The following is a 25324-nucleotide window of genomic DNA, read 5'->3' on the forward strand; positions in this document are numbered from 1 at the left end:
TATGTCCAAACCTCTGAGAAATTGTGAACCCACCACACCATGGATCCTGTAAAGTAAATGAGATACCATTTCCAATATAAAAACTAATGTGTTGAAACATAATATCCCTCATTTCCACAACTGATTTCCAAATCACCGAGTGAGAAAACTTTGGAATAACATTCTAATATGAGGACTGAGGAGTATATTTATTCCTAAACTAAGAAACCATAACTTGTCTTTGCTTAGGAGGAAATCCCAAGCTAAAACAACCTTTGAGGTAGGTTGAATATCCACTAATTTCCTGAGCCCAAGACCACCCTCATTCTCAGCTCTAGTAATTAAATCCCAACTCAAAAGATGCATTTTCTTTGAGTTATCAGTGCTGCCCCATAGAAAGTCCCTACACATCTTCTGAAGTTGACTTGTCACATATGCTGGAACATTATAGATGCTGCACCAGTAGAGAAAAATTGGAGTGACAGTGGATCGAATGAGTTCCACTTTTCCAGCAACTGATAGAAGCTTAGTACACCAGCAGGTAATTTGTCTAGAAATTCTATCAACCAGACCCTGACAATTAACTTTCTTCAAACCATAAGGACACAAAGGGAGCCCCAAGTACTTGATTAGAAAATGTTCCTCATAACATTTCAGAATCCTAAGCAGATTTAACATCCTCCTCACTGCCCTTGAAAAGAGAATACTACTTTTTTTTTCACTAACTTGAAGACCAGTTAAAGTCTCAAAACTTTTGAATATAGCTGCCAATTTCCTAGCATTAGAAATAGAAGCTTTGCAAGTGATGAGCAAGTCATCAGCAAAAAAATACATGACTTAGGACAGGTTGAATTTTAGCAGCAGCACGGGTGACACAAAGCCCTTTATTCTGAACAGCAGTGTTGATAATGAAAGAGAGATACTCAGTAATTAAAGTGAAGAGCAGAGGGGACAAAGGACAGCCTTGTCTGAGACCCCTACCTGGTTGAATAAACCCTTGGGGAGACCCATTGATCAAAATAGAATACCTAGTAGAGTTAAGAATGGAAGAAATCCAAGAGATCCACACAGCACTAAAACCATAACCTTTAAGAATTTTTAACAAGAAATCCCATGAGACAGAGTCGTAGGCTTTCTTAATGTCCACTTTCACAGCCATGGAAGCATGCCTAGGTCCCTTGAAATCCCTCACCATTTCATGAGCTAAGATCAATGCATCCTAAATTCTACGACCTTTAACAAATGCACTCTGTTCCGGTCCAACCAAGGAATTTAAAACCATGGACAGTTTGTTGGCCATAATTTTAGTAATAATTTTATAAATCAGATTACACAAGGTTATCGGTCTATACTCTCTCAATTTCTTAGCATTTCCCACCTTAGGAATAAGAGTAAGAAAGCAGCTCCAATAGGCATACCACTAGTTGAGAAAAAATGTTGAACTGCAGCACTGACATCCTTGCCCACAACTGACCAATAGGTTTGATAAAATCTAGCTAGGAATTCATCTGGGTCAGGAGACTTGTCTGGATTAAATCCCATAACAACTCATTTGATTTCTTCTTCATTAACCAGTGAGAGTCTTTAGTGTGTATCTACATATATATATACAGACTATATAGCTATTGCATGAGTTGACTGGGATGTATTTATTCATTAGGTCTCTGTTAGATGTTGTAGAAAAAAACTTGTTTGTGGGTCTCACCCACTATTTATTTTTCAGGTACCAGGTGTAGATTCTGGTTCGTGCAGAGCAGAGACCATTCATCATCATTCCTTTGGATTATCTACTTAAGATTTTACTTTATATTTTAGTATTCAGATGTCGACAGTTGTTAGTATTCTTTATATCAGTTTGAGATTTTCTAGGGGTCCATATAGTATGGATTCTCGAGTTGTATTTTAAAGGATTAGTTGTATCAGAAGAATTTACTATTTAATAGAAATTTGTTCTAAGGTTTTATTTATTGGATTATCATTTTAGTTTTCATTTCAGCATTTTGTTTATTCTTAGTTATCCTTTTGTATTCTATGTTCAGGTGTGGGCCTGGCCAACCCGCATTCAGATATCTGGGGGTATCACAGAGCTCCACCTAGAACTGAAACTAGTCGTTGCAACTATTATGACTTCTTATGTTTTCTAGATCTCCTTTACACAAAGGCTGACCATCCAAACTAAACCATTAACTTTGATAACAATTTGTCAGCAGGCAACAAAAGCATGCGACCATAAAGATCCAATGAAAGCCAATAAAATAATCACACACAAACACAAAATATTACAAGGTTTGACAAAAACGGGCCTAGATCCGCGAATGAGAATATATTCAATTATGATTTTCGCAGAGATATTACAACAATAGAATACCAATATCGTGTACATGTTTTTTCACCATGTACCACTCTATAAGTCTGTCCCCTAGCTACCGGTGCCACTGTGTTTTCTCTATTATACCAACCTATAAACTACCTCTACCCATTAACTCTCTCGTAAGATACATCTCTCTCAATCTAATAAGCCTAAAATCGTAACTTAGACATCTATTTATAGAGTTACAAACTCAATTCCTTGTTGGACAAGGATTACAATTCTTTGGAGCCAAGACTTTTCTATTAAGAAACTACTTAATAAAATATAGCTCTAAGATAGAAACATAACTAAACAAAGAATTTGAGAGATAAGTCCCAATAATATTAAAACTAATTCGATCTGATTCCTAGAGATTGGAGAAAATTCAATTTAATCCAATCCATGGGAAGGCTTATTTTGATTCGATTCGATTCGATTCATAAAATATCATATTGGATCGGATCAGTTTTAGGATTGGATTTTTCTAAACAACTTTATTATTATTATTATTATTATTATTATTATTATTAAAGGATTGGATTTTGGAAACTCTAATTCATGATCCAATCCCAACAAATTCTCAATTTATGAATCCGCCATCGAACCATGGGGCTGAGAATTTAAATCGATCTGCACAGATTGGATTGGATTCACGGATTCACAGATTAAATGAATATCCCTAATCACAGTAGCAGCCAAGAAAAAAATATAAAGATAATAAATTTACCAAGCAGACGTTTGATTAATTTAGTAAACGAGCTAACTACTGATAGTAATTCCATTGGCACAAGTCATGAGAAGAGATAGGGAAATTGCAAGACAAAATAGCATAAACCAATGCACCTGTATGATTGCAGCCCAAAGCATTAGAAGAAATTAGTAACTAGGAAGATGGGGAAGAACTAGAAGATACCAATCCATGAAACAGGGCAACATACCAAACTGACAGATCAGGATCCTCTACGATTGCATGGTGTGTCTGGTTCCTCCGATGGAGCAAATTATGGAAGGTTAAAATTTTTTATTTTATTTATATACAGTTTTTGTATATATATATACACTGTTCAGACGTTTCCTCATTCACTCTCTTCCAAATTTGTCAGCAACCCATCTGAAATTGCAAATATTGTTCACCTTACTTTATTCTCTCCCAAAATAAACATATTTTGATTTCTTTCCAAAATGAATCAGAGATCTATTTCTCCATTCCTTTGTTTCCATAAATTTCTCCTTCCCTTTCTTCGTATACTAGGTCATTTTATTCCAAATTAACAAAGCAACATCAGAGCACAGAGACGAGCAAGTATTATTTTCAAGTATATTTTATTTCCAAACAAATCGTATATTTTTTTTTGAAGAAATCAATAGCAGAAAAAGAAAAAAATAATTACTAAGAAGGAAAGGAGACAAGTGGACGATACCCAGAAAAAGGAAATTAATCCTCTATTTATTTGTTTGGTTCATGAGTAAATTGTTTGGGTTTAATCGTATGTGTATTTGTTTGCTTCTTGCATAAATAGTTTGGGTTTAAAGTAGATACAAAGATTTGCAGAGTAATTTCGAATACTTTCCGGACTGGCATGGTTTTTTTGTTTAATTATTTTTGTACTTTTAAGTTTCTTTGTTATGCAAATAATTTTGTACATAACATCCCAAGCAGTTTGTAATTTAAGTCGATATAAGTTGTACGCGACATCCTAGCATAATCTTACTGGATGATAGTTATTGACTCTAATCGAAGAAACACTAGTTCAAATTATAATCTACTTAACATCTTAAGCATTACGTAATTTGTTTCATGATATACGTAAAATCCCAAGTAGTACGTAGTTTGTTTCATGCTTGTGTTATACTTACAATCCCAACAAAATCATACTTAACAAAATCTGAAGTAGTACATAGTTTGTTTCATGCTTACGTTATACGTATAATCCCAACAAAATCCTACTGAAGAGAATAATTGCAGTATTTAATGGAGTAGGAGAAGGATCAGGAACAAACACGAAGAGGTGGAGAGAGGAACACTAACATAGGAATCATGAATCAACGAACCGACAATTTTCAGACAAAGTAAATAAAATTGACTGTTATCACATGAATTCAAGTTGAACCACGTAAACAACATGAATTTGGAATAAGCTAACAATTGTTCAGGCAAATGGAATAAATTTGACGATAATCAAATGAATTTCACTAGAACCCAAAATAAAATACCAAGACCAAATAAAGAGAGGAAGACGAAACAAACAAAGAGCAAGCTTCTTCGATGGTTCAACCTAGAACACATAATTGAGAGTTAAATCATATTAAACCGGACCCACCTTGTCTATTAAGATAACTTATATCATATCTTGAAAATAATATTTAAAGTTTTTATATATATGGAATACAACTTAAAGGGGGAGGTGAAAATTTAATTACTCAATTTTTTTAATTGACATGGCGTTTTCATAGCCACTTATCTGGCACCGAATAGAACGGTCACTATGAGACAGGAGAATATTTTGCACCCCAAACCAGCCTACTAAAAAAATGTGATAATGTGTTATAGGACTGCTACTTTGAGCAAATTATATGGATCAAAGATTATGTTATGTAATACCCCTAATTTTAAAGGATAGTCTCGGTAGTTTATTTTGGAGGTTTTATTGTAATTTTGCATTCTTATGTGGTTATTTGGCTATTTGTTTGGGTGTTTTATTTGTTTTTAATTAATCGTTTAAACGCAGTGTTTTGTGTTATTTAATTAATTGGATTACTTGTTTAATTGTTTTAATTAATAGTATTTTGTTTTATTTAATTAATTGGCTTACTTGTTTATTTGTTTAATTTAGTTCACTGTTGTAATTTAATTCACTGTTGTAATAGGATTCCTGTAAGGTTAAAAATCAAGGTAGTATATTTAAGTTACAGTTATAACTTTGGAAAACTATTCACGTATAGGCAGCCGTGTATATTATAACCTAGATTATTATATGGGCCGACTAAGGTTTATGTTAGGGCTGTGGCTCTAATTAAACAAGGATTAGGGTTTAGTGTGTTACGTCTATAAATACAGTGATCACGTTGGTTAGGGGTTGGAACAACATAGTATCGTAAAGGTCTGTCAAGGAATGGAAAGCTAGGTTGGACCATGGAGGAGGAAGGAGAAGTTACTCATAGGTGAAATCAAGAGCAACAGAGGTGGAACTGTAGTCTAAAATAGTAATGGCACATTCAGAGACGGTGGAATTAGAGTTTCAAATTTGAAACTCAAGGCAAGTTCTTTCATTTCTCTCTCCCGTTGCTTGTGTTCTATGCATCCTTAGACTGTCTCTAGGGTTTTAATTGATCATTAGTTAATTTATACATGCTTGTTATATGCTAAATCAGATGTCTGTATATGTGGAATTAATCTGTTATAGTTCTTGTACCTCTGGTTTCCAGTTTAGAGTGGAAGCATGTTTAATCGGTTAAGGTTTTAAACACTGTAATTGAATTGAACTATTGTGAACAAGGCCTAGGGATGTTATTGGATGTTTCTAGGAATCTTAAGACTAGATTTAAGAAGCAACAGAGGGGTAGGTAAGGATCGGAGATGGAGCATATCGTCGGAAACGGCGAAGGAACAAAACCGAGGCTCTCAAAGTGGAGAGAGCCAACTCTCCCATGGAGAGAGCCGGCTCTAGGCAAGAAGAGCCGGCTCACCCTTGTGGGAGAGCTGGCTCCAGGTAGGTTAGAGCCTGCTCTTTGATTCTAAGAGCAAGCTCTGTGATCCTTTGTGTTTACTGAAGCAGTTTGTGCGTTGTTTGGGTCGAAAGGGGTTTTTCTGAACTGTGTTTGGGCTACTGTGATGATTTTAAACACTAATCCATGGAATATTAAAGCCCTAGGATGTATAAATTTATTTATGTGCTAATGTTTTAAACTGTAGGAAAATTTAAGGCAAGACGCAGGCAGTTTACGGACTTAGCGGACCGAAATGACTTAATTGTGCAAACTGTGTCTAGAAATTAAAAAGAGTTGGAACATGGATTCCAAGCATTATATTATGCTCTACTAGAGCCATTTTTAATAAATTAAGGTCTTTGTACTCAGGGATTTAATCGTAGGAAGGTATACAGCAGTGCAAGTTGTTAACGGATGGAAGAAGTTTAATTGCCTAATTTAGTTTAGCAATTTAACGGAGTATGTATATATTAGTAACTCTTGTTGTGGTTGTATGCTAGAATCATTTAATTAACAAGTTTGATTTATGCATATCCTGGATGTTAATTGTTGAAATACTAAATACTTTTCTGCAATGCATGGATTTAAGCTTGGAATTTTAAATTGCTGTAATATTAAGCATTACACTGCAATTATTTGGATTAGGGTTTGGACTTAAATTGATGAACTAGTACTTAGGTTCTGTCAATCTAATTAGACGTTGGCCTGGAATTAATTAAAGAAATAAATGTATATTTTCTGTCAATTACCTGGATGGATGCTGGAATTTAACTTGACGAATTAGTAAACTTTGTCTCGTTTGATTACGTGGATGGATTCTGGATTTGTAGTTGATGACTTGTTTAAATTCTGTGTTTATCAACTATATGGATAATGTGGACTTTATTTGATGTACTGCTTATAATGTTGCATCATTTATGGATCATTTGCATGCTATGCACGGGTATAGGACGGTGGCATACGGAGGGACGGATTAGATCAAAATGTTAATTCCTACCCAATCATACATATGGAATGGATTAACTAAAACAGTTAACTCCTACATGGTTTCATATTCTGTCAACTAAAATAGTTGAACGACATATTGGATGGTTATTTACATTTATGTATTAGTAAGGATAGGGATTTAACTAAAACAATTAAATCCTAATTTTATGTCGTGTCATGGCAATGAACAGTTGAGCGGCATTACATTGGTTTGGATGGGAATTTATATATGTAAATTATGGTACTGCGATCTGAGCTTGAGTCTTATAGTCGACGGTTAGGGAGCGTATATGCAGTAGGATGCGTAGCTAGCTATGTTGGTTAAGGTATACCCTGTTAGGCTTATGTAGTCATGCCCACTCAGGTACGTTTTTGCATGTTGCCTTCTATTCAGGTTGAGACCCTCAGCATAGTCTAGTGAGAGTCCTGTAGTGTGATTGTAGTTAGGATAGAACTTGTTCGTGGGCCTGACCCACTATTATTTTTCAGGTAACAGACGGTTCCAGGTCTTAGAGCTTGCTCGTGCTGAGCAGAGACGACTACTCATTCTACCGACGACGTAAGAGGTTTCTTCATGGTTTAGAATTGGACTTCTTTTTGGTCGTTTGCTTTCCAGTATTGGTTTTGGTTAGGGGTCCACCAGATGGATTCCCGAGTTATATTAGAAATGGAGAAGTTGAATGTATCAGAATAATTCTTTATTTATCACATTTTATTCTGAGGTTTTTAGTTTTAGATTATTATTCTAGTTTCTTTTCAGTAGTTTTATTTGTTCATGTTTCCTTAATTGTATTATGTGTTCGTTTATTACTAATTGGTTTGATATCCTCGGGTAATAGGGCGTGGGACTGGCCAACCCGCATACGGAAATCTGGGGGTATCACATGTTCTAACACACTTGATTAATAAAAACAATACTAAATAGTGTCCTGACTTGATGAAAATAAAAAATAAAAATTTAAAAAAAAAAAGGGGAAAGAAGAAGGAGAAGATACATACATTCATAACTAATTTATTCTTAAATCGTGTTTTAGTTTCATGTGCTACTATAGGTAATGAAGGAGTTGGGATCACTCATGAAAGAGTGATAGGTAGATTTGGGGAGAGTACGTAAGTGAGACCAGAGAATGGATAAAAAAATAAAATTCAACAAGACTTCTTAGATAATTGAGAAGGGAAATTATGGTATTAAATCTTTGGACACCAATTCAGCAGCCTATTTTTGGGCTTTTTTTGTATTTTCATTAGAAAATAGAGAGTGGAGTGTCTGATAAATCCTTGGACACCAATTCAACAGCCTATTTTATTTTGGAATAAATACTAGTATAGTTTTATAATGATGTGAACTATTGCTATTGCTAAACTTGATTTAGTTTTTAAAAAGTAAATATTCTATTATAATTTATTGATATAAAAATATATGAAAATTATTTTTTTATTGAAATTTATATAGTATAATATAAATAATTGTATTTGAATAATTAGCAACACAAAATTTTTTATTTTTTATTTTGTAATATCCTTACAAATAATAAATACACCCACTTTATTCACTTCCAAAGGTAGTGAAAAGATGGATCAGGATCCTCTCCGATCTCATAGTATCCATCCGGCGGAGTAAATAGACAGAATAATTGTAGAAGATAAAATTTTTGTAATTTTTTATGTAAGTAATGCTACAACGGGGGCGCTCTCGTAGCAGTACCCACGAGCTCTCCTCTTGCAGCAGTAGGATAAGGTTTTTATCGAGCTTCGCAAAAGGCAAATAAACGCCGTTTGTGCACAACTCTCTCTCTTCCTCTGCGCTCACTATCCTTCTTCCTTTGCTCACAAACCCAGATCCAAAAGCCAGTGTCTACCATTATTTCTCTATCCATTAAACTCTCTCTAAAACCCATCAAAGACAACAAGGAAATCACCCACAAGCATGTCACCGTACCGATATGATTGACTCATGAAGTTCAGTGAAATATTCACCTTAATAGATTGTAATAGATTTCAAGAACCAGAGTAATAAACCAATCCTCACACAAACAAAGAAGAAGAAAAATCCACACAAACCAAATCCAATGATTTTCTCAAGCCATGTTCAGACTTAAAAGATTGGAAAAACCAAGGTTGCTTAACTCTATCTTGTCTCAATTGTTCTTCAACATCAAAACTATTCCTTCTCACGCTAATTTGGTATGAATCTAGCACCTCCACAAGTCCCCAATAAGGTAGGCTAACTGAGTGCTGGGGTTAGTCTCCTCGGAGGGGGAGAGAGGAGAGGCATTTGGGATTTTTTTTTCACTAATGATAAGTTCTTCTCGCCGGCGTTCATGGTGTGAAATTTGATGCTCTCGCCGGACTTCAATGAGGATGGTGGTGATGGAGAAGATATTGAAGTTCTGGCCGGAGAGGATGCGGAGGGTGCCATGGAGTTGGAGAGCTCAAAGCCGGGAAGAAACTGTTCCGACAAGATGAGAATTGAGAAGACGAAGAAGGTGGGAGAAGGAAGGATCTGGGTTTGTGAGCAGAGGAAGAGAGGAATAGTGAGCGCAGAGTAAGGCGATGTTTGGTAGGGTGGGTTCGGAGGGAGAGAATTACATTAGTTATGAGGGAAAGTGAAGGGAAGGGAAGGATAATTTTAGTCTCCTATCGTGTTTGGTTGATTATTGAATGGAAAAGAAAGGGAAGGATAATAATCATGTTTGGGGAAAGAAAGGGAATAATAGGATGGAGAATTATTTTAATAAATTTACTATTATGCCCTTTTATATTTTAAAGTATAAATTTATATATATATATATATATATATTTGTCTCCTATATAAAGGCCCATGGATCGGCCACCAGAAAATGACAAAAAAATTTAGGGCAAATCATTTCGGCCTCCATCTCTATTCTTGTTCTCAACTCTGAACTTGCCCTCTTTTTTTTTCTCTCTCTCTCTCTTTGCAACTACAAATACAAGAATCAGAAGTTCAAAACCCATATATTTATATATTTGTCTATAAGAATCAAAACTTCAAAACCCATATCGGCATCATTTCAGATTGTTCAAAAAATCAAAACCCATATCGATCTTTCAGTTTCCATCGCCCGCTGCTGCAATTCGGGTTCGCCATTTGCAAGCTTCAGCCGCTGGCCCTCTTTCTCTCAACTCTCAAGCTTGCCCCACTCTCTCTGCAACTGCTAAATCAACTAATCAAGGTCTGTAATTCTTGTTTTGCAAACTAAATTCACATGTAATCAAGGGCAAAATTGGCATCTGAAATCACATACCAAGCCTCTCATTCCCTTTCCCTTCATTTCCTCCCATTTTTGGGAGGTTAAGAAATTTACTGTTAAAGCCTTGTGTTAACCCTCCAAACCCTTCCCTTTCCTTCCAACAATTTTTGCCAAACACAAATTTTTAATCCCCCTCCATCACCTTCCCTTCCATTTCCTCCCATTGCCATTGCACTGAGTTGGTGCAATGGCAAGGGGAGGAAAGGGAAGGGAAGGTGATGAAGGGTGTTTAAAAATTTGTGTTCGGCTAAAATGGGTGGAAGGAAAAGAAAGGAGAAGGAAGGCTTTGGAGGGTTAGGTATAGGTTTATACAGTAATTTTCTTATCCTCCCAAAAATGGGAGGAAATTGAAGGAAAGTGAAGGCAATAGCTGATGGAGGAGTTGTGATGCCAATTTTACCCTCAAGATTACACAAGTTTGCAAAATAATATACATACAAGTTAGCAGTTGCAGAGAGAATGAGAGACGACGGGCCAGCGGCTGAAGCTTGCGAACGGCGAACCCGAACTGGAACAGCGGCGATGGAAACTGAAAGATATGAGTTTTGATTTTCTAAACAATCTGAAATGATATACCAATACGGGTTTTGAACTTTTGATTCTTGCAGACAGATAGATAAACTAAAATATATGAGTTTTGAACTTCTGATTCTTGTAGTGCAGAGAGAGAGAGAGGGCAAGTTCAAAGTTGAGAACGAGAATAGAGATGGAGGCGAGATTGGGGAGGCTGAAATGATTTGCCCTAAATTTTTTTTTTCTTTTTTTGTGGCCCATCAGGTATAAGATACTATATATATATAATAGAGATTGAGGCAAGATTGGGGAGGCTGAAATGATTTGCTCTAATTTTTTTTTTGGCTGAAATGATTTGCTCTAATTTTTTTTTTTTTCTTTTCTTGTGCAGGTATAGGAGAATATATATATATATATATATATATATATATATATATATATATTAAAATATAAAAGGGTATAATAGTTAATTTATTAAAATAATTCCCTTTCCTTTCTTTCTCTTTCTTTTCCCAAACATGATTATTATTCTCCCCTTTCTTTTCCTTCATTAATCAACCAAACACAATAAGAGTTTAAATTATTATTCTCTTCCCTTTCCTTCATAACTAATGTTATCATTTCCCTTCAAACCCACCGTACCAAACATAGCCTAAAAGAGCAGAGTAAGAAAGAGTTGTGTATAAACGGAGTTTGTTGGCCTTTTGCGAGTCTCAATAAGATCCTTATCCAGTAAGAGGAGAGCTCGTGGGTAATGCTATGAGAGCACTCCCGTTGTAGCATTACTCTTTTTATATACAAAAACTAAAGCCGTATATATTGTATATACATCACAAATACTTCGTCTCCTTCTCCCTCCCTCTCTTCTGAATTTCCAGCTAATGCGATGCGATAGTTAATAATATTGATTTGTTTCCAAAAAGAACCCAAACTCTATTCCTCCATTACTGTGTTTCCATAAATTTCTTCTATTTCTTCATTGACATAGGTCATTTAATTCCAAATTAACGAACAACACCGAAGCACAGAGAAGAGCAGACATTATTTCCAAAATTTTTATTTTATTTACAAACAAAACCTTTTATTTCCAGAAGAAATCAACGGTAGAAAAAGGAAAATAATTACTAAGAAGGAAGGAAGATAAGTGGGCGATACCTTGAAGAAAAAAAAAAAAAATTAATCATCCGTTTATTTGTTTACTTCGTGCATAAATTGTTTGGGTTTAAAGTAGATATAAAGATTTGCTGAGCAATTTCAAATATATTCGCATGGTTTTTTTGTTTAATTATTTATGTACTGCAAAACATCGCAAACAGTTTGTAATTTAAGTCAATGTAAATTGTACACAACATCCCAACATAATCCTAACTTAATCCTACGGGATGATATGCAAATACTTTTGTACATAACATCCAAGCAGTTTGTAATTTAAATCAATATAACTTATACGCAACATCCCAACATAATCCTATTGGATGATAGTTATTGACTCTAATCAAAGAAATATCATAATCCTACTGAATGATAGTCATTCGCTCTAATTGGAGAAACACTAGTTTAAATTATAATCACTATAATCGTACTGGTTGATGGTCATTAACTCTAATTGGTGAAACACTACTTCAAATTATAATCTATTTAACATTCTAAGGAATACGTAGTTTGTTTCATACTTGTGTTATACGTAAAATCCCAAACAGTACCTACTTTATTTCATGCTTATGTTATAGTAAAATCTCAATAAAATTCTACTAAAGAGAGTAATTGTAGTACGTAATTGAGTAGAAGAAGGATAAGGAGCAGATACGGAGAGATAGAGAGAAGAACATCAACACAGACTGAGCTTCTTCTTCAATGCTAGAGCAACAAATTACGAATCAATGAACCTACAATTTTTAAACAAAGTGAAGAGAATTGACTGTTATAACAAGAATTCAAATTAAACCACATAAACAATATGAATTTGGAATGAACTAACAATTGTTCAGACAATTGGAACAAATTTGATGATAATCAAAGGAATTTTACTGGAACCCAAAATAAAATATCAAGACCAAAGAAAGAGAGGAAGACGACCTAGAACACAAATTTGAGAGTTAAATAATATTAAACCAGACCCACCTTATCTATTAAAATAACTTATACCATATTTTGAAAATAAGGTTTAAAGTTTTGATATATATATAAAATATAACTTTAAGAGAGATGGTGAAAAATTAGCTACTCAATATTTTTAATTGACGTGGCGCTTTCACATCCACTTATTCCAATAAGGAGAAAAACCCGTTAGTGTGAGAAAGGATAATTAATTGGTCTTATATATATGTACCCAAAAGTATAATTAATTTGTGAAAATAAATCTGATAATTTATTATTATTATTATTATTATTATTATTTTTAATTTTAATTTTTTGTGTGTGTATGTGTGAAAATAACTCAGATTCCTAATTTACCGGAAAAAAATCAAGAAATAAGAAATAAAAAATAAAAAATCGGATTACTAAAGTCATTCACGTTTATTTTGCAATATTCTTTCTTTCAATCCGTTAAAGCTCTCTCCCGCCAAAAAAGAAAATGGCGAATCGTCTGGGATCTCAGAACTCTCATTCGTCTCCATCAATGGCGATGCTTCGATTCAAGCTCACAAGAATCGCGTCTCACCATGAACAAACCAAAATCGCATTCCATCAGCTCAAATCTCAGATCGAAATCAGTTTGATCGAAGTAATTTGCATCCAGAATTCGAGTTTCTTTCACTGTAAGTCAGTTTTTTTTTTCTTTCAAACTTGACAGTGAAGCACGCAGTTCTTTAGCGTATTCCCTAGAATTCAGAACACGCCTTTTCGACTTGTGAATTTGAAACTATCATCGATTCGTTCGGGTTTGAATTTGGTATAGCTGTTTGAAATTTCGATGGATTGATGTTTTCGCAGGCCGAAGATGTGTTCGCATCTTTAGCGATTCCGCTTATGAGTCTCGTAGGTCTGAAGACCTTTGAAATGGCTGAAGAGGGAAGATTCAGCACCATTTTCATGAATACTGATTCGAATCCTCAAGTAATCTCCGAGATTTCACTCTCTCTCTATATATATATATGTATGTATGTATATATTTAATTCCTCTCTCTACATACACACACATTATATATAGACGTTTTCACAATTCTGGTTAATCTTCTGCAGGGATGCCGGATAGGCAAAATCGGATCCAAAACACGGTTGACCTCACCATCTACTGTTGAGCGAGGTGATCAGAATCATCGAATTCGAAAGATGGAGGTAAATATTTGATTATTGAAAAAGGAAAGTAGATGATTGTTAATGCTTAGCAGATGAGCTTACAATTTTCCCGGATCAATTAGTTTTTTCCATCCTTTCATTTCTTTACCTATTCAATTCAATCCAGTTTACGTGTGTGCATAATTAAGCTGTAAAGAGGGAAAAAAGAAAAAGAAAAATCGATGCAATTAAATGATTTCAAGCATATCATATGCATGAATTTTTTTTTTTTGTTTATGCATCATTTTTTTGTTTATGCCTAGCAGAGGAGCATATCAGATTGTTTTGATGGATCAGTATCTTAGTACTGCTTATGAAATGCTTATTAGATCCTCTGTGATGGATCAGTTTAGATGTTTGTGCAGAATTAAGCTGTAAACTTCAATTTTTGATGCAATTAAATAATTTCAAGTATCTTGTATGCATGAATTCTTTTAACTATATGGTCTAGTTGAATGACTCCGATAGTTGTGGTGGATCAGTATTTTTGTACTGCTTCTGAAATGCTTATTAGAATCTGGGTACCAATTTCTTGTCTCCGGAATGCAATGGATTTCTCAAAAAAAAAAAAAATGGAGCAAGATTACAAGTGTTTGGATATGGGTTAATACTGCAGAGTTCTAATATTAAAATATTCTTGTGTACTGATGAAATAAAAAGAGGCATGATTAGTTCAGTCCGAGTCTCATCTAGGTTTGCAATGACTAATAGAATGAATAAAAAGAGGCATGATTAGTTCAGTATACTTTGTAATTTTTATTATTTTTTTTTAATTTTTTTTTTTTTTTAGCTTTTTAAACTTGTATGTAATGTATCTTTAGGTTTTGTTCAATTCTAATTGGGTACACCACAATCTATTCAAATCTCTAACCCCGAATCAGTGACTAATACTGTAACCGCAAACTTTTGAATATTGTGTTACTTTGCTCTTGGATGTATATTGTCACCAGCCTTTCAAAGTCTGCAGGAAGATAGCTACACTACTAAAGCCACCTTGGCAGCCAAAGAGCTCATACAGAAACAAAGACTGCAGCTGACACAGCTAGTTCAGCTTCTTAGAAAAATTGAAACCCAAGTTAATTCTAGCCAAAATGACATCCTTCAGACTCTTGATGACCATCGGGCTAGCATCCACAAATTCTTCCAGAAAGCCACTGCATATGCATCTGCTATTCACCAATCAAGTCAAAACCGTGGCACCCTTCTTATCACATCAAAACTTCTAAAAGCTATATTTGATCATGTGGCTGCAGCCCTCAGCTCAGTCGAGTGTGGCGTGGAAGACCTAATGCATGAACTGGCTGAACAGATGTGTAGTCCAATGGTGGAGTATGCCAAGGTCCTTAAGACTGAAATGACCAGTGGAGCCTGTCCGAGACTATTGACCATAGTGGAAGGGATGGGAGAAGCAATGATGGATAGAAGGCTAGAACTGGAAAAAGCAAGAAAGAGCGCGAGAATAGCAGAGGAGAGGAAGATTGAGGCTTTGACCATGTTGAAGGAGTCAGAAGAAAGAGTAAGGAAAATGAAGGAACGACTTGAGTTCTCCTTAGAAGTCAAAAAAGAGACCAGGGAACATTCTCTCCTACACAAGGTATGTCTTGCAACTTCAGTTTTCTCCAGGCCGTGATATCTTTGGGGGCATTCTAACTTGCATTTCAGTTTCTGATAGGTCCAACCTAGGAATTTTTTGTAATTTTGCTCACATAAGTGAACCATTGCATATATAAACAATCTAGTCAGCATATTTTCTTGCTAATTAGGATAATAAGTCCCAAGAACAATGACTCTTTGGTTTAAAAAGATCGCAGTTTGGATCAGTTCATATTAAACTGATTGTGTGGGACTTCGAACTTTTCTTAGTTGACGTCATAAACATACTTCGTCATCATTTCTTGGTAAGCATTTCATTTATTGCATTGCTTGGTTGTGCTGTCCAATGATTTTTATTATTATTTTTCAGAAGACCTCTTTAGTTAAGCAGCATCTTGCAAACGACAATCCTGACACTGTTGGACATGTAAAAAAATTGCTTGTTTCTGGAGTCGCAACAAATTTTTCATCAATATTTATTTAATGGGAAAGCATAACATTTGTGCTTAATTAGAGCAATACACTCCCAAATCATGAGAATTCCGTTTTGCTTGTCTTTCGATGGGAAATTAACAAAGTTCAAACAGCTTGATAATTCAGTGTGTTCTACTATGTGAAGCTTTTAGGAATGGAGAAAGATCAAGCCAAGGATGAGAACCTATTGTGGGAACTACTGAGAAAGAAAAGAAAATATCAAACACCAGAGAGCCCCCTAGGACCCGGGCAGCTTCTATGCATAGGACCCAACAAGCACTTCAAGTCAGCAGGAATGAGAACCTCCACGAGTCACAGGCCGATTACAAGGAGTTACTCACGAGGGTTAAGTCCACTAACCCCATCCTCGAAGAATAATTCTTGGCTACCCTTGGGCTCATCCCCTTCGGCTTTAACTCACCATGTTCTGTCACGCAAGCGCGTTACGCCCTGAATTCATACCAGTGACCCCAACATTAGTAAGATTCTGAGCAAGTTCCATAATTTTTGAGCTTATAAACCTTTTTCTTATTCACTTTCTCTTATCTTTCTAATTTTACTAAACGCAGTGGATGCTTTATTAGAAAACACCCAAACAAGTCCTAATTTCTATAATAACAATGATCCATTAAATTGCTTGATTTTTGTTCTCTTTATAATCATGAATAAAACTTTTGTTGTCAATTTTAGCTTCTCGCACTCTTTTTCTTTTCCTTTTTCTTCATTTTCCCCTTTTTGTTTGACACTCTCCCTGTGAGTGCATGGAATTTATGGAGGTATGAGAGAATTTAACCATTTAAATCTGGAGAGTGAATAATATTACCAATTCACTGTACTATAGTTTACCATTTCTTTCTTTAGGATTCTTATGTCATAAAAGTTTTGCAATTCAATTCAGATTTTAGTTTCTTTCCATTGTCCATCTCCTAACAAACACAAACAATTTACTAATATATATATATATATATATATATATATATATATATATATTAGTTGCAAATTTGAGGAGTGCCTTAAAAAAATGATCAATCTAAGAATCCACCTTATTTCACTTTGTTTATCTGTTTTTGGGGAGAATTACTGTGAATAGTATTTGTTTTAAGCAGGCTCTTTAAACTATGTGCGATATCAGTGTTAAGGCAGGACAGAAATTTTTACATGGTTCGGGACTATATCGTTCCGGCCAATCACAACTCGATATACAAATAAATGTGTTAACTTTATTCAAAATTTTACTTTCGTGTCAAGTTGTGATTGGTTGGAACCACATATTCCTGATTTCGTGTCAGGTTGGGATTGACCGGGACCATATAATCCCGATTTCAAAATGACACTTAAGAATGTAATTATTTATTTTAGTAGACTACTCCAATTTGACACTGTTTATATTATAAACTGTACTTGTAATGGCCTGGTCCTTAAACCTCTCATATGCCTAAGAAAATGTTTAGACTTAGGTGGACAAAACATTGCCCCTCTTCTCCCCCAGGGGGAAAAAGAAAACTGTAGTCAATAAAGTGAATTGAGCATTTAATTACCTTTCTCATACTAGAAATACTAATACAATAATTCATATAAACCTTGTGCAAGGATGAAAGCGTAAAAGCGACAAAATCTAAAATTTGATTGAAAAAGATTTTGAAGTGTTTGTATACTTATATGCTATTATGCGTGTATACTTATAGAATGTATTCAATATAATGTTGAATAATAAAAATGTAATTTCATAAGAGGAGATGCTTGAGTTATAAATAATTTTTTTTTTTCTATATTAGCAAACACATAGCATTAGTAATAATTAAAATACAAAATTTATAGTATATTTTTTATTTTTGAAAAAAATTTGAGAAATCTATATACTAATTCTACATTCTTAAAGAGATATTGCCTAAATTTTCTTGCACCAAGGATCAGTTTAAAGAATTTTAAAATAATAAACTTCTTAACTAAATAAAGTAAAAGTAAAAAGTAAATGTTGGTGTTGGCCGATGCTAAGAACTACATTTGCAAAGCATCACCTGATTGCCTTCTGATTTACCAAAAGCAGAAGAAGAATTAGTAGCAGATTATCAAACCGAATACCCAGGTATCAAATATGGTTAATATTAATCAGTATTGTTCCTAAAACAACCTATACATACATGTTTCAATACCTACAGAAAGAATTAATAGACTTGTTGCAAGCGCCCATCCCCCGAGCAGGTGTGCCCGTGTTCGAGTCTCCCTCCCCCTAGTTTGCTAGGTTAAAAAAAAAAAAAAAAAAAAAGACTGAACTCTGTTCAAATCAAACTCCAAAACTAGAGACATCAGGAATTTTTAGATTAAACAATAGAGCTTTCTCTCTCTCTCTATGTTCTATTTTTATCAATCAAGAATTTGCCGCGCTAACTTGTCTCCTCTAGTTGCTCATCTGGATTTTCGTCTTCGTTATCACCATTTCCATCGTTAGACTCCAGTTTGGTTGGGGGAGAGGGTAAAACCTCTCCTACCATCTCTACCAGCTCTTCAACACCTTCTCCCAAACGTTCGTCACATTTCGCTATCATCTGCTAACATATGAGCGATAAGTAGATAATAAATAAGAAGATGCGCGCCCAACTTAAGGATAAATCAAGGAAAGCAAGCGAAAGACAAAAAAAAAGCACCTTTAGAAAAGTAAAACTTGAAGATTGCCAACAACATGATCATCAATCATACAAAGAGGCATGAAGTCATATTCCATCAATTAACGATATTCATTGGAACTGCATTTTATATTTGTTTTAAGAACGTTAGGCATAATTTTCTTGTCAATACAAAATATACATACATATATATATATTGTGAAGTGGCATTCTTGCTCTTAACTAATTTTAGCCAAATTGTAAAATGAATGTATACTAGTTAAAAATATATATAATCTCTCCTTCATTTCCTTCAAACCAAAAAAAAATAGGCGCCATCTCAACCGGAAAAAATAAAAATAAAAAATAAAAAAGAAAGAAAAAAAATTCCCTCCCTAGGGATGCCTCATCCATCCTCTCTGCCATCCGTTGCTTTCATTTTCCAAATTTCCATATCCTTTTAACCAAAAGGAGCATAAAGAGTAAAAGGAAAACGTATTGAAAATATTGATAAAAAAAAAAAAATGGAAATGTGCTACATTTTTTCTTGAAAATTGTAGGGTTTGTAAACCCTTTCATCATAACAGAAGCAATAGCCTTCCAAGCTACAGATTCAATTATATTTGCGCACAAAATTTGTCACCCAAGACATGAGAAAATTTAGTAAATAAGGTGAAGCAATTACTGGGAAGCATATATATATATAGATATATATATGTATAGGATCCTTGGACTTAAAACAATCGCTCTACAACAACAAGAAGAAAATGTTAAAAAGTACATAAAATGAATTTTAATAGCACTGAAAGAATTACCGGGTAGATTTCAACAACGGATGATGGTCTAACGTTGATGATACTGACAATCTCAGCTTTTTTGAGGTGGTACTTTTTACATTTTCCCACGAACTCCTCGATGCTCTCTTTTGTTTGACTGGAAGCAGCAGTTCGCTCCAAATAATCATAAACCTGACAAAATAAATATTAGAACATAGTATTTTCGAGTTGGCAAATTTCGTTATAAATGCGTTATATTTTTATTTCGCTCATTTCTAAATGTCAAAGTGAGACAAAGAGATCGAAAGAAGATATTCAAGATCTTGTTGAAGATCTAAAGAGATACATGACTCTTGAACATGTTGGTTACTCACATTAGAAAAAGTATTCTAGGAATGCATAAAAAAACCAATGGTTGCATATGTTTTTAAGTGAATACAATTTGGTTCTAAGAGTCACCAAAAATATCAAAGTATCCTTGAAACTAGACAAAAATCAAGCGGTACAAAATCTAAAACCAACCAGTTCAAGTTTAGACACGAGATTATCTACCAGTACATATTATTTTCCAACCTATGCATTTCTAGACAGAAACAAATCAACCGATACATTCTTGTCGCCACCTGGTAGTCTTTTGTTAAGGAAAGTCTTTTTAATTGGAGTGGTCTTCTTTGTATAAAGTTTAGATAAAATGATATTTTAACATGTGCCTTGCATAGAGAGGAATGAAAAAATAGAATTCATGTTATCCGACCCCAAGTAGTTGGGGAAAATAATTTGTTTAGTTTAGTTTTTAATAGGAGTTGTAACAGAACTAGGAAATCAATCTGGAATTAGAAACTGAAATCAAAAAAATCTAAAGGTACACTACATTCTAGTGACTTATCTACTGGTTCATTTTAAATTCCTACTTATACAAGTTGAAACAGTTCTAATTTGCATATGAATTCCAGCTCAAATCTAATTCAAAACTCTATTTTTTTGCACAACTTTCTAAGAATTTCCCAATTAGATTGGAAGACTTTTGAGCATATCTTTTGGTTATTTTGTTCATAAATGCATGTTTTCATGCATCAGATATAGAAGAAAAGAGAGAATACACGGAGCAAACATGCATATAAGCATATTTGAGCACAGTTTTGCACTTAATCTCAATTTTGCATCTGATTGACTACGTTGGGATTAGTGAGATTGTAAGCGTGATTTTTATTCACACAGGCACTTTAGTGTGACTGTGTGAGTAGTCGAGTTGTTCTTACATTCGTGCCCCAGCATCAGAGTGAACAACTCAGCAGCTGATTTCCATAGCATCCCTGCATTGATTTTGTGGAGACCATGCAATAGGTCTCGTAGCTATTGTTGCTCTCTCTCTCTCTCTCAATGAAAATGGAAGTCTCTAGGGTTTTTCTGATCTAGTTTTTCAAGTAAAAACATATACCGTGCCACTTTTAAGTCCTTTTACTAGCTTTCAATGCTTGTGTGGCCAAATGTGCAACTGACTAGTAAACCTAAAATTAGCTATATTAATTGAATTGATAATTGCAAGTCTTAATTCATTTTACCCATTATCTCCCTCTCAAGTCTGATCTTAATTCATTTTACCCATTATCCCCCGCTCAAGTCTGATTTTCGTACTTTGAATTTTTAATAGGTTTCCACTTGTGCCACCTTCACTTGGTATCAAAACAGGTTACTTTTACTTCCCCCCACCCCACAAAAAAAAAAAAAAAAAATGGGAAGCAGCTTACTTAAAATTTTGGTTGATTTTCTGGTAAAAGTTTTTAATTAAAATATCTTTTTTGATAAAGATTTTTACAATGGATTCTTTATTAATGATTTTTTATTTCCTTTATTTGAAGGTCTTTTTATGGCTATTTGGGTGCTAGGCTAAAGAAGAATATGCCTTACGAAATGCAAACTCTAAAGCTTTTAAATCTATAATTTTTATTTTTTATTTCTTTGGTTAGATAAATACACACACCCACAAATGCCCACTATGGAGCTCGAAACCCTCACACCACCCTTTTGAGGGAGGAGAGGTTGTACCAGCTGGGTTAATAGCCCAGTGGTAAAGCTATTAAATTTATTATGAAAGCAGTATCACCTAGTGACTTATTTCGAATTTTGAAGTGTTCCACAACTATAGAGCCTTGGATATTTTAGAGGTTGTGCATGAAGGAACCAGCAGAGTTGAGTTCTCAAATTTACAATTGTTGACCACTGGGTTTGAGATGATCAGAATAGAAGAATATGAGACCTTTGGTCAGTTTTATGCTAAATTGAACGCATTGTAAATAATGCATTCAACCTATAAGAAGTTATACCTAAGGAAAAAAAAAAAAAAAAAACTTTTAAAGATTTTGAGATCTTAACCTTCTATTTTAATCTAAGGTCACAATCATTGAGGAGAGCAAGAATATTGAAAGGATTAGAGTATGCATATATAATCACTTCCTCAACTTCTATACTCAAATTTCCAGATTTCCTCAACCTAGGAGAAACAAAGTGTAGCTCTAAAACTGCATTGAAAAAATTGCTTTGTTGGCTAGGAAGTTTTGGAGGTCTCTTAAGCAAAATACGGAAGGAAAGAAGCTTAAGAAAGTAATCTTCTCTGAGTCAAAAGCAAAACAATCAGAAGAGAGAAATGACGAAAATAAAGATTCTGATGCTGATTGTTCAAGTTGTGGCCAAAAGAGTAACAGCGGCAAATGAATCTCCTAACTCCTCAGTAAGAGTAACAAGGGTAAGAAAGTATCTAGGGCTATGAATGCTACTTTGACTGATTTTGTCAATACAAATGTCTCTCCTAGTGTGGTTTTAATTTGCAACAATGCACATTCAAGGTCACCACATTCCTCTGATAATGGTGTTGTATTCAGAATGAAGATTGTGGAGAGAGAATAATCCACAGAAAGCTTTTCAACAGTTGCTTGAAGAGACTGTGAATGTGAAGGTGAACAAAGCTCCAACAGAAACATGAGCTGATTGAAAGTGAAAGGTACTACTAGAAAGAAAATTCAAAATAGTCAAAACCACTGAAGATTTTTCTGAGAAGAGTTTCTTGGACAAGAAATTGATCAAGCTATGCTGTCTTGAAAATTTTTTAGTGATAAGATTGATTTGCATCAAGTCGAACTGAAATAGTTACGAAAAAAATCTTCGTTTTCAGATGGATCTAAGAAGGTTGACAAAGTGCTAAGTTTAGTGAAGATAAGACTGAATTCGATTTTGGTACTTATTAGAGGAAATCTTCCCCCTTGACCAAATCTAAAGTTGCAAAGCCTCCTCCTGCTTCTCCTTCTAGGAGTGGTTGTGGAGACTTATTTTGCACGCACTGTGAGAAAATAACAGTTAGATGCCTGTTACTGATAAGAGTTGCTTCGGTACATAAATTTAGAACAGGCGTCTAACAGGAAGCATGCAATTTACCATTTTATTGATCACCACTGGATTTTTGGAGCACTTAGGTCACAAAATAACAAAGTCAAAACATTGTAAATGCAGATGAATAAGTCAATGAGTGCCTTTAGATCCTTCAAAAAGTTTGTGACCCCAAGTATCCCAATCCCTCCACCAATTCAGGATCGAATCCTTCTATTCCAGAACCACAGGACCCTCAGTCTAACCTTAAAACTTCTTCCTTTAACTTCGTACCAAAGTTTATCAATTGAAGCAAGGAGTAGTTGCATTTTCGGATAGCATCTCTAAATCTTTAGATGAGATCAACGAGAGGATTGACAGAATTGAGGAATAATGAGAATGAGAATGCAACCTGGGTTGGAACACCTACCGCTGCTGGAGAGCAGGCTGAATGCTCCAAGTACCGTGTTATTTACTTCTAGATAGTCATGTTTTGGTTCCAATTATGTGTTCAATTGCTTTTCTTTTTCTTCCTCTTATTGCACTAATTGCCAATTTTGTGACAAAAGGAGAGAAAGGATATGAAAAAATAAAAAATAAAAATGATGCATGCATGGTTAATTGAACATAAGCATCATGACAAGGATGGTATTGAATGAAGTAGAAGAAAACCAAATTTTTTGCTTTAATTTGCATTTTGTTTTACTAAGGCTTTTACAAAGCTGCAAGACATAAGCATGCAAGCCTAGAGTGAATTCCTTTGGAGTCAATTTTCATAAATCATGTAATAAAAATTTCTCTGCTACAATTAGGTTACTTGACATACATTTAGGACTCGGGTTTTATCACGAAATTACGAAAGGGGGAAATTGTTAGAACTTAGAGTCTCAAAATTGGCAAATTTTGTTACAAAAGCCATGTGTTGTATCTCATTCTTGTAAAGTATCTAAAGTGTCAAACTAAGTCAAAGAGATCAAAAACAATGTTCGAGATCTTGGAAGACCTATAGAGGCAAGTGAATCTTGAACAAGTTCGTCATTCACATTTACGACAAGTAGTTTTAGGTACATATAAAAAGTGTTGTTGACATGCTTGCATATTTTTTTTATTGCATACAATATGGTTTAAGAATAAATGAAACTTTCAAAGTGCTCTCAAAATTAGACCCGAAAAAACAAACAATGCAAGTCTAGAACCAACTAGTACAAGTGTGGATAAAAGTTATTATCCAATACATCTCATTTTCCAACCAATGCATTCGGAAACAAATCAACAGGTACATTCTTGTACCCAACTAGTGCATTTTAGTTTTTCTACAAACAACTCTTTTTTTTTTTCCCCGGCAAAATAGGGGGTACTCGAACACAGGCACACCTCCGGGAGCACTCGAACAACTAAGTCACTAGTTAATGCCCTTTCTACATACAACTTTACAAACCACTTCTCTATTCTGTTTTACTGTTTAATGCAATTTCATGGCTGAATGTGCAAATGACTAATAAACTTAAAAATTGGCCTCATTAGTTGAAGTTGATAATTGCAAGTTCAAAAAAATAAAAAATAAAATCAGCCAAACAGGAATTTCCATTACTTTTCAAAAGTAAATACCTAAAAATAAATAAATTAATCCAACCTTGAGCTCAGATGGTGGAACTTCAGCAATCCGTGTGTGATCCTGTCTAGCTCCTTTAGATTGAAGAAATTGAAGCACTTCAAAGTTGGTAAGTAACCCATTTCTAGCTTCGAGTCTGCAACACATCCAATCAGAGTAAATAGAAAGTAAATCACTGGAAGAAATAAAACATGAAAATAAGTTGCAGAGAACCAATTCATTGTTTCCAAAAAGAAAAAAAATGATTCTCAATCAAACTTTGATTAATAGGAACTAGGGTTTAGAGAGGGTTAAGTACATACATCTTCATCACCAGAAATAAAACGGAGCTCGGCTCCAATTTAATCACTCTTCAACACCTACAAATTGATGCATTAGGGTTTGTTGCTTCATCGACTGGAAGAGCCGAGTGAGGTTTAAAATTTAAATGTAACCCATACCACACCAACCCGATGTAGAACCACGACAACGGTTTTTAGACCCGACCCAAAAGAAGTTGAAATAACCCGGCCAAGATTGTTAACCTTTCACTTTGTAAATACTACTGTACTAAAGGTCTATCTCGAGATCTTGATTTATTAGAATAAAAATGTCTACCGTTTTCAATAATAGTTGTATGTTACGATTACACGTTTGAGTGGCACGAAATTGAGTCTCAAATTTGTGAATACCAAAGTCTACCTCGAGATCCAACTCTACCAGACTGAAAATATTCCATTTTTATTGGAGAATGTAATGCAATCTTAACCTGCTGATCCGATCCTTGAGCAAATCGAAAAGTCAAATTTCACCCCACGAAATCGGCCTAAGATTTTTGG

General features: G+C 34.5%; 2 protein-coding genes across 2 annotated transcripts; one reads left to right on the forward strand and one right to left on the reverse strand.

Moving 5' to 3' along the window:
- The first annotated feature begins 13384 nt into the window (after positions 1-13384).
- LOC132281105 (uncharacterized) lies at positions 13385-16751 on the forward strand. The gene is made up of 6 exons (XM_059782840.1): positions 13385-13534; positions 13744-13866; positions 13993-14088; positions 15011-15682; positions 16052-16108; positions 16301-16751. The coding sequence occupies exons 1-6, from the start codon at positions 13385-13387 to the stop codon at positions 16607-16609; spliced, it is 1407 nt and encodes a 468-aa protein (XP_059638823.1). The 3' UTR covers positions 16610-16751.
- Positions 16752-18398: 1647 nt separating this feature from the next.
- Positions 18399-25021, reverse strand: LOC132283547 (uncharacterized). Its single transcript, XM_059785510.1, has 4 exons — positions 24809-25021; positions 24528-24642; positions 19574-19726; positions 18399-18701 (listed from the first exon to the last, which is right to left on the reverse strand). The coding sequence occupies exons 1-4, from the start codon at positions 24814-24816 to the stop codon at positions 18540-18542; spliced, it is 438 nt and encodes a 145-aa protein (XP_059641493.1). The 5' UTR covers positions 24817-25021; the 3' UTR covers positions 18399-18539.
- Between the last annotated feature and the right edge of the window lie 303 nt (positions 25022-25324).

This window comes from Cornus florida, unplaced genomic scaffold (assembly GCF_030987335.1).
Source record: "Cornus florida cultivar Cherokee Brave unplaced genomic scaffold, ASM3098733v1 CherokeeBrave_3.0.0_Hap2_Chr11, whole genome shotgun sequence".
NCBI classification, from domain to species: domain Eukaryota; kingdom Viridiplantae; phylum Streptophyta; class Magnoliopsida; order Cornales; family Cornaceae; genus Cornus; species Cornus florida.